This window comes from Mugil cephalus, chromosome 12, assembly GCF_022458985.1.
Source record: "Mugil cephalus isolate CIBA_MC_2020 chromosome 12, CIBA_Mcephalus_1.1, whole genome shotgun sequence".
NCBI lineage: Eukaryota > Metazoa > Chordata > Actinopteri > Mugiliformes > Mugilidae > Mugil > Mugil cephalus.
The window spans coordinates 24,725,001-24,735,681 of NC_061781.1; the positions used below are offsets into that span (position 1 = coordinate 24,725,001).

Below are 10,681 nucleotides of genomic sequence, written 5' to 3' on the forward strand. Positions count from 1 at the left end.
GATAGAAACCATCCTCGAAAATATCTGTATCTTAGTTTTTAAGCCCCGCCCACTAACATGGAGGGGGTGGGGCTTATGACCAACACTGCAGCCTCCAGCCACCAGGGGGAGCTCTACTAGCTTTAGCTTCACCTTTGATGATCTGTTCACGATTTATACTGTCTATGGTCTCAGCTTTTTCTGAATATACTCACATTGTTTTGTTACTGTATTTTCATTATTATAATATTATAATTAGCATTAATAGAGGATATGCATTGGCATCACTGACGCCCGGGGCCACGCCCCCCTGAGTGACAAAAACACGGTGATGGTTCAGTCAATCACACAACAGCTCTTCACCTTTATTTAAATTCATTTTACAACTTAGCTGCTATTAGCTTCCCTCTGTTTACCTATAATCTGGTACGGTGCATCATGATGATGATGATGATGATGATGACACCAGAATCCATGACAGACATTTATAAAATCACATTTCTTCTAATTACAAGACTACATTCAGTTTTAGTTTAGTTTAGTTTAATTTACATTCAGAAGGAAAGAAATGCATCTGCAACTGAAAAGAAGCAAAAGACAGGAAACTAAAGATGCTTATGCTAATGCTACGTAGCTTAAAATACACCCATCCCTCCGTCAGTATTAATATGTCATTATTCAAAGTTTTCCTCCAGCTCTGCTAATAATAATAATAACATTAACACTAACAACAGTAATATTTAAAGTTCTCTAAACTGTAATTAATCTCGTCTTTGTACCTCTTCCTAAATGGTGTCATATTTCCACAGTGTCTAATTACCTCACCCTCTACATGCCAGGAAGTATTAAGTGATTAGCCAGTGGACCGGGTTTACCTGATGAAGTGGCAGATTAGCTGTTTAAATCTGTTGTATTATCCTAGATCATGTGTACTTACTCTGAAAATCAAAAGTATGGAGGTCACGAAGTTCAGATTTGCAGAATGTGCCTTTCAGCGCCTTGTATTTCTTCGTCCTTTTATTTATCGCCAGTGTGTCTTGGTAAACATCTCAACCCTGTCAAAGCTGACACAGTAAATCTGCAGGGGCTTCATCCTAATGCGTAATAAATCTGAGCAAACACTATTTTCTCGCCTGCTATCTGGCGCTTTGGCTAATTAACCTCCGACCTCAGCGCTTACGACGTGGTTTTATGGGGAGGATCAGCCCATCAACAGGTTGTTGACCCCTGTCAAACCCTCCGTCGGTTCAGACCCTGCGACCTGAGCGACCTGGAGTTTCTGGACGAGGAGTTTCACCAGAGCCTGCAGTGGATGAAGGACAACGACATCGAAGACATGCTGGACCTCACCTTCACGGTCAACGAGGAGGTGTTTGGGCAGGTCTGTTCAGTCCGTTCAGTCCGTTCGTTCTGCAGCGTCTCAGAGCTAAAAGCTGCATCTGCATTTAAATCGCATGCGCCCTGTCTGCCCGTGATTGTGCAGATTACGGAGAGAGAGCTGAAGCCGGGCGGGGCCGGGATCCCTGTGTCAGAGAAGAACAAGAAGGAGTACATCGAGCGAATGGTGAAGTGGCGGATAGAGAGAGGAGTGGCCCAGCAGACGGAGAGTCTGGTCCGAGGTTTCTACGAGGTACAGCACAAACAAACCTGGTCCTACTTCACATTCATACTGGATGTATGATTGATTGATTGGCTGAGCTTTATTTATTCTGAATATATTCAAAAGAAAAGTGTAAAAAAAAAATAGAAGAAAGAAACATGAGATATATTTGAATTATTTAACGTAAATGCTTCCATGTTTTAAAAAAACAGTTTCTACGCCACAACATTAGTATCTAACAAAAAAACATGACAACAACAACAAAACAATAACAACCAACAAGGCGAGGTAGTAATTCTTAATTTGTTTCATCCATGTATCTACTGACTATTATACATTTTTATTTTTACTTTTTTGCTTTACTTTTTTTCCATAACTGAAACACAACCGTTTTTCATTCTTCTGTGTGAGCTGTGAAAATTTCCTCTCAATTTATTTCCCCCAACTTCATCTCTAAAACGTTTTTGGATCATAGGTGGTAATGAATTATTTTAAACCCTGTACATTATTTGTTTCAATTCAAGATCAGTTTGCTTAATATCTGCAGGGAAATTATTTTGTCCAAGAGTCACGAGATAAGAAAGAACATGTGTGAAGAAGACGTGGACATAAGAATAAGAATAAGTTCCACCTCGTGACCTTTCACTTAAACACTGGTTATACACACTAATCAAACATTGTGTATCTAGAACTTTCCTCAGCAGCAGTAAACAGCGCTAAGGCAGCATCTGTCAACAGCTGATTAACTGGAATAGAAATGGTGGAAAAGTTACGATGCAAATAGACGTGTGACCTGTTTTTCTTTTCTTTGTTATAACTTTGTTCCATTGCTATCGTTGTTTTTGCACATTGTGAGTTTTAAGCTGTGTCTCAGCTGACACCTGTTATTTAGCCTTGAAGGCAACGTGTTGGTCAGGGGACGAGTGGGTGGGGGGGTTATTGTTGTATTTCATGGTGCTGTGCGTTTTTCCATGTTTGCAAAATTCTATATAAATAATAAACACTGCATTACAACAAAGGAATAAGAATAAAATAAGAATAAAAATGAGGTAGAATGAAGTAAAAAATTACACAAAATGTACGATTTACATGAGATATAGAGACATTTTAGTGTCTAGTTGTGACCTTAAAAATAAACTGGTGTCTTCTAAATATTCAGCCTTATGAATTTAAAGATCACTTCTCATGTACTTGCCGTGTCCAGTCTTTACTGTAAATGGATCTTTTTTTATGGCCAGTGTAACCGGGAGAAATTATTAAAGATGACAAGCTGCTTCGTATGATTCATATTGTAAGAAAATCGTGAGCCTGTAATTTAAAAGGCCACGAGTGCGTCCAGGAAGAGCCAGTAGCATTTAGCTCTCGTAGCACATAACGGCTCCATGACAGCTGAGGTGCAGCTCCCACCGACATCTGGTATCTGCAGCAGATGAACAAGCAACTGGTGCCACAGTATATTTCACTTAATACTCTAATAGTCTGTCACCGTGTAATTGAAATAAATTCCAGTTCTTAAAAGTCTAATGACAGTTCAGCTCTGTCATTTAATACGGACACAAAGAATGAACTAACTACGACACCGTGAACCCAGAGTGGATTAGAATCTGCTGAGCTTTTTAATCGTGCGTTTGAATAAATGGTATAAATCCAACCAGAGGACGCGATGCACCTTGTTTTTCTGAACCAAATTTACTGTAAATAAACTGTAAAGTAAAGTAAACTAACTGTTACTTGCTCTTTCTGTTGTCTCCGAACCATGCGATAAATAAATAGTCCGTACCACACGCTCGTCCGTTTCATCCAGTTACATCTGTGTGTGTTTGTTTATGAGGTGGTGGACGTGCGGCTGGTGTCTGTGTTCGATGCCAGGGAGCTGGAGCTGGTTATTGCAGGCACTGCGGAGATCGACCTGGCAGACTGGAGGAACAACACGGAGTACAGAGGAGGTACGTAGCGCGCTGACAGCTACGTGAGACAAACAAATAAGACACAATATTCTCCCATGAATGTTTATTCACAACTTGAAGCTGCAAGTATGTTGCTAATTAACCTGGATGATTAGACGCCTTCCTCCACACAAAGTCTCCTGTGGTCAGTTTTAGAAATGACTCTTACTAGGAACCAAAGGCCAAAACATCTGGGTCTGTGCATCATCAACTTATAGACGTTTCTGGTGGTTGAATGACTTTTAGTTAGTTGATTACACATGACAAATATTTTATATATTTCGCCTCAACACAAGTTGAGTGGATTGGATAAGGACGCACTGAAGGGGCTCGATCTATCTGACACTATGGAGTGAAGGGAAATTAATTTATGATCGTATTTAAGTGATCATATATAATTATATATTTAAACTCGTATTCTGGCCATTTTATATTAAATTCGTCTGCATTATTATTTTAATTACCTTCTATATAATAACTTATATTATAACTTATGTATTCAGGGTTAGTTTAGTGACTGTAATAAACGTTCTGTGCAGTAGCTGTGAGAATTGCCAGCATCCAGAGCATTTATAAGAGATCACATTAAAAGGCTTTTTAAGGCTCTGGCCAATAAAGTTGAAAAGCCGCCAGCAAGTTAGGAGACGAGGGAACTGAATCTGACAACCGGCCTCGACTCAGTGTGAGGCTCTTTTAATAGAGGAATCGACTGAGACGGAGCAAACCGCGCCGTCCATTAAACATTAAACAGCGGAACCCCGTTCAGAAATCACAAGAGAGGAGGAGGAGGAGGAGGAGGAGGAGGAGGTGGAGGAGGAGGTGGAGGAGGTGGAGGAGGAGGAGAAGGTGGAGGAGAGGAACAGGGGATGGAGACCTGATTTGTTATTCATCTGACTCATGCACCTTCACCATCGCCGTCATCTATCGGCTCCCCTCCAGGTTACCATGACAACCACATCGTGATTCGCTGGTTCTGGGCGGCGGTGGAGAGATTCAACAACGAGCAGAGGCTGAGGCTGCTGCAGGTGAGGCAGGTCGCCCCCGTGTGGACGGTCCCCTTCACTTCGTCACGCTGTCAGGAAGAAAATGCACTTTCATGATTTCTCTACCGTTACAGTTTTCCATCAATTTTTTTATTCAAGGATTTTTCTTATAATATGACACAGTATCTATATAATCCCAATTACCCCTTAGCTCTCACAAACATTATCACTAAAGACATCAAGGCAGAATATATAACTAGAAACTAACCAAACACCACCAACACCAAAACAAAGGCACAAAACTTAGATGAATTAAGAAGAAAAAACAAAACTAAATAAAATATAATTAATAATTGTATAACACATACATGAGTAGAAAGAATATGATCTTCCCGTTCCTGATCATGACTGTGACTGAGTTACATCAGAATAATTTCAGAGACAGAGAAGAGAAAGTGAGAAGAAAAAGAAGTCCTGGTTTCTTCCATCACCCATGATAATATCTGCAGAAATAGGAAGATATACATAACTATATAACTATATATACATACTGTATGTAAGCATTAAATAAAGCAGGGAGGTGCAAATAAAGCAGTTCATGTATGTGCACATTGTGCAGGTAAAAACATTAAAGTTAAGAAAAGAGAAATAAGTGAAGAAGTTAAGAAAGTGAAGTTCATAAAGCACTTGGATACAGATGTTTTACAGAAAGCACTAATTTTCTAGCTTTGACCTGAAGTTAATATTTGTTGTTTTAGCAAAATGCGAACGAGCTGTTGATAATTCAAGCTGTGCAATGTCACGAAAAAGGTTATGGAATAACTATTGTAAACACATTAAAACGTGCAAAACTGAGTGAACTGAAAGACTGATTTAAAGACATTAACCTGAACAAGATGGAGGAACATATGGGATTAAAAGAAATAAGAAATAAGTTCTAATTTTGCTGTTGTTTTGTCCGTTACATTCACTATTCATCCTGTTTCCTTTGGTAGTTATGGTTATGGGGTTTTTCTTTAGTTTTCCTCTCCCTCTTCAAGCAGCAAAACAGCCACATGTCCAGCAGAAAATGTGCTGTTTTGTCATTTTGTCATATTGATGTTGTTTATTTTGTTGTTTTGTTATTTTAACATGTTTGAAATAAAGTCTAAAATAACAATAAATAAATAAAGTAGATAATTTTTTGAGTCTGTCAATAAAATAGTGTTATGAATTAAGTTAAGTATTAAAGATGAAAATGACTTTACATCATATTGAGAGGTTGTCATGCTGTACTTTCCTCTGTCTGTAGTTTGTGACAGGAACCTCCAGTATTCCCTACGAGGGCTTCGCCTCCCTGCGGGGCAGTAACGGACCCCGGAGATTCTGTGTGGAGAAGTGGGGAAAAATCACCTCCTTACCCAGGTACGATGTGATGTGGTGTCCTGTTATATTTATATCAGTGAATGATTTGTCTTGACGTCAGCCCAAAATCTCCAACACAACACAACCCAACACATTTTTAGTGTAATTCAGCTGTGTAGTCACAGTCACTGTGCAGTGGACTCGCCTAGACGCAGTGGTGGGTCGTGCATTTTCCACCTTTAGGCCTTCAACGTCCTCCAGCTTAATACAAAACCATCAACATCATACAGAAACGCAGTAAAAGTCTGCTAAGTCTCCTTCGTCAAATCCAGCAGAAGCATCAATGTCGATCCAATAAAATGGCAAAAAGATACGTAAAAGATGTAAATATAATTCATGTTACTCACCAGAACTTAAGAAACTTTTTAGAGTTTTCCTCTGAGCCTGTGATCCAGGACTGCTCCTAGTTAGTGGCCTGAAAGTGGCTGATGAATCCTTTCCTGTAGTTGCCCGTTCTTTCTTAACGATGTCCATCTTTTCTTGAAAAGTCTGTCTCGAAAATGGCTTTGATAATAAATCTTCAACGAGATATTTCTTCTCCTCCTTCAGCCATTGTGGGACGAAAAATCACCATTTTGTAGTGGTGTCCGAATCCTTAGTGATCAAATACTATGTCCTACATATCAGACTCAAAATTTCCCATGAAGCACTGCAACGGGTGGTGGATATCCCATCATGCATTGCGTCTCTAGCAGCGCTGCTAATGGCTGTTAGTGAGACACATTGAAATTTCAGTGCAAAAAAAAAACTAAGCATAATTTTATTTCATGAACCTCACACATATTTGTTTACAAAATCATCAGCGTCTTAGTAATTATATGTAAATTATAATGTGATAAACAGTCTGACAGGTCCTGCTATCCTCAGCTCAAAATCTGATTGGTTAAAGCAACAACAGTCTGATTATTTTATGCTGCAGAACTGATTCCGAAGGACTCCAGGCAGAATTCTTTGACCCTAGCAACAAGTGATGGCTGAAATGTGATTGGATAAACACTTTTATATGAACATACACGTTTGAAAGCAGCGCCACCAGAGGAAAAGTTATGAAAGGGAGCAAACAGAACAACTGGAATTATTTACTAGTCAGATATTATTTAGGCAAGCAGAGACGGCCCATCACTGCCATCGAAGCCAGATGTTAAAATTACACTAGAAGATGGTGACAGGGAAACTCTACATACAGTATGCAACATTCATGTGATGCTTTTGAATCATTTCCATTTTGAATGAGCTTTTTATTTGACAGGAACAATAAAGTACCAGATGAGTCAACTCAGCTTCCATCCCATCCCATCTCTCTCTCTGTGTGTTTGTCTCCAAAGGGCTCACACTTGCTTTAATCGCCTGGACCTCCCGCCCTACCCGTCCTTCTCCATGCTCTACGAGAAGCTGGTGACGGCCGTGGAGGAGACGAGCACCTTCGGTTTGGAGTAACCTCAGACGCCCGGGACGGATCCATGTTGGAAAACCCGTGTTTCTCACTGAGGAGAGACGTGGAACATAAAACTAATATCCTCAAAAAGGCAACTAACCCCCACCCGTGGAGAACTCTGCTGTTTTTTTTTTTTTTTGTTTTTGTTTTTTTCCGAATGGCTTTACATCACTCAGCTCTTTATTCCGATTCTCTGCCTTTCCCTCTCATTTCAAAGACAGACGATCGGAAAGCGATTTGAAAACGTGCGCAGTACGATATGTAACATTTGTTCACTGAGACACATGTGTGCTTTATTTCTTTAGTCAATGGCCTTGGTTACTGGATTTCTAGCGACCCACCCTCCCCCCTCCTCTCCTCCCCTCCTTTCCTTTCCTCCCCTCCTTTCCTCCAACCTGCACCTCAAAGATAGCTGCTCAAAAACCACCAAGCTCCCTTTCCCTCTCCGGACCTCGAAACTGTGTCTGTCCCACACTGGGGCTGCAGTATTATAAACTATGATACACTCACTCATCACCTTTGCACAAACACACGTGCGTCTTTGTATTTCAATAGCAAACCAGTGTTTCCCCCCCAACCCCAAGATTATTATTATTATTATTTTTTTTTATTATTGCACGGTAAGTTGTGATGTTGGATGTTGGCTGGTCCTCCCTTCCTGTTAAGTGAAAGGGGGGAAACACTGATGTGCACAAATACAGATCCATTATTCAAAGACTGAAAAAAAACAACAAAAAAAAAAAAAATACACTAGTTTTCACAGTTTTGATTCCTGAACAAGTCGCAAACCGACTCACACGCCATCTGTGATATTTATGATCCGATCGCGATAAAAAGGCTGCAGGACCCGGTCAGGACTGTTACTTCCAATCCTGCGACAGACATGAGCTCAAAAAAGGTCACGACACATGTGAGGAGCGTAGTGTCCGTGTGTGTACTCAACACACAACAAGGTCGACCAGTGTGACGCGCTTTCGTATACAGACACAGAAAGGCAGGGCTCCTGTCTTTCACACCGTTCCATACATTTCTTATGAGCGACAGATGCACTTTGTCTCGTAGACAGATGACGCCTGCTCTTCACTATGACACACACCGACGAAGCCGCCTCCTACCCAGTGAAAGTGATGAATGTACCAAAACTAAGTGACTGAATGTATGAACCTCGAGCGACTGTTCGGCCCCTGAGAAAAAAAAAATCTCACGCGAGCTGAAGAGGAAGCTGAATGTGGGACGTTTGAAGCGGAGGGGGCGGGAGATGGAATGTGACTGGGTCGCTCGAGGAGCGAAGTGACGCTTCCACTTATTGTTGGAACTGGATTAGGCCTCGTTAGCTCGGAGACACGCGCCTGGTGTCGCCCTGGAGCTTCGTCGGGGTGCAGCGGTAGGATGTTTTTAGTGCCTCTTAGGTTTCCTGACCATGAAGTGAAATTTTATAAGTGAAGCTTTATTTCTTAGTAAAAAAAAAAAAAAACGTCACGTGACTCATGTATCTGACAAATCAAAGATGGTGAAACCACAGGATACGAGTTGCAGTTTAAAAAACGAGACATCACCACAAGGGGGCAGTGTGAGTTTTATCAGCGTTGAATCAAAGAACCAGTGATTTTTTTGTCTTTACTGAAGAGCCTGACCAGGGGTGACGACGACGCACCGGCCTCTAGGGCCGTACGGATACTGTACTTTAGAACTAGTGGCATAAAAGACCAATGCCAGACAATAGTTTTGTCTCACAAGCATGTGATAAAATATTTCTTTTTACTTTTAAGTGCACACCCCAAAACCCCCCGAGGACCAGTTTACGCCGTCTCTCAAACACTATCTCACATAAAAATAAACACACACACACACACACAAACTCATTTTCTACGAGGTGCATGCACGATTACACCTATTGTACAGAGTCCTGTTGGAGCTAGACCACAGGGGCTGGAATAGTTGTAGAGAGCCCCACATGGAGGCGGACTTTCTCATCCCAGCCCAATAAAATGCATGCAGGATCTCCCCGGTCAGCTCCGTGAGCTGCGCCCGGCAGAAACTCCTAGGTGGCGTTGTGTTATAGCTTGATATTGCATGCTGAAAAATAGTGCAACACACTGTCCTTACTAGCTTTTTTTGCATGAGGATATCGCTATCCATTCAGACGAAGGGGTGAGGGAGCTGGTTGAGTCGTGTCACTTTGGTTGTGGGCATGCGGCCTTATACTCACCCGACGCTGTCTTGAGTGTGAAGCTCACGGGAACAAGGTGAAGGAAACAGGTGCTTTAGGAAACGGACAATGTGTGAATGCGATAGTTTGTTTTCTCTACGGCAGTGTAACGGCGAGTATCTTGGCAGCATGTTTCTAAAAATGTTACTTTCACACGTGCGTGTCTGCCTATCTTAGTAATAGGTCGGTGGTTATGGTTCATCGCTTACGACCGAGCGACGAACCAATAGGGCTGTTTTGATTTTGTGAAAACGTGAGAACACATGTGCGTGTACCATGTGTGCAGTCCTGTTTGTCTCTTTGTATATAAATGTATATGTACGTCCGTCCTGTTGTGTGTATAAATATATATTTTGCACCGAATGTACCAAAGGTTTGGGGCTTGCAAAGTCAACCATTAGGCCTGCTCTCTATTTCTTCAGTCTTTCAAACACACATCCCACTTCTGGCTTCTGCCAAATCTTTACAGAGCATCAACTCATGTTTTTCCTCGAGGGTCAGATTTGTGACGCTTCACGTTAGGATCTACAACACTTGGTCAGATTGACATTCACCGTGATGAGGCTTTTCCGGTGCAGAGGACTGGTAAGACTGCTTCACATCCCAACGGGGAGAGCTGCACCTCTCGTCCTTCCTAGTGCATTTCTGACCGGACCCGGATCCAGTTTTCAGAATTCCACTCTATGCAAAGCTCCTGTATGTGTGTCTCCATTTCACTCCAATGATTGTAATAAAAGATAACAAATGATTATTATTTTTTTATTATTACATATATATGATCTTTATTAATCTTTTGCGGGAGTTTTAATTTTTAAATAACTAAATGTAATGAAAAAACTTTCCTTTAAACCTATACTTTTCCAGACAGAGACATAAAATAAATAAAGATAAATAGGTAGAGGAATATATTAGTATAATATATATTGTCCTTATTCATGTGTGACCGCATGATGTTAAAAAGCTGCTTTAAATACAGAGTCTGTACGTGGCTCAGTGCAGATGCTTCACCAGATGTTCATAGTGGATGGATTCACGTAGAAACTGTTTACTGACAAAATAAAGATATGAAATGTTAAAAATGGGAATATATATATATATATATATATATATATACACATATATGGA

General features: G+C 40.9%; 1 protein-coding gene across 4 annotated transcripts in view; it reads left to right on the plus strand.

The window, feature by feature from the left end:
• Positions 1–10,304, plus strand: part of hecw2a (HECT, C2 and WW domain containing E3 ubiquitin protein ligase 2a) — a 44,294-nt gene extending 33,990 nt beyond the window's left edge. For all 4 annotated transcript variants that reach the window (XM_047601571.1, XM_047601573.1, XM_047601574.1 and 1 more), the window contains exons 25-30: positions 1,231–1,360; positions 1,463–1,609; positions 3,411–3,525; positions 4,465–4,550; positions 5,800–5,912; positions 7,238–10,304. In XM_047601571.1, the coding sequence (XP_047457527.1) occupies positions 1,231–1,360; positions 1,463–1,609; positions 3,411–3,525; positions 4,465–4,550; positions 5,800–5,912; positions 7,238–7,349 (703 nt within the window). In that variant the 3' untranslated portion in view covers positions 7,350–10,304. The remainder of the gene's footprint in view (positions 1–1,230; positions 1,361–1,462; positions 1,610–3,410; positions 3,526–4,464; positions 4,551–5,799; positions 5,913–7,237) is intronic.
• Positions 10,305–10,681: the final 377 nt, after the last annotated feature.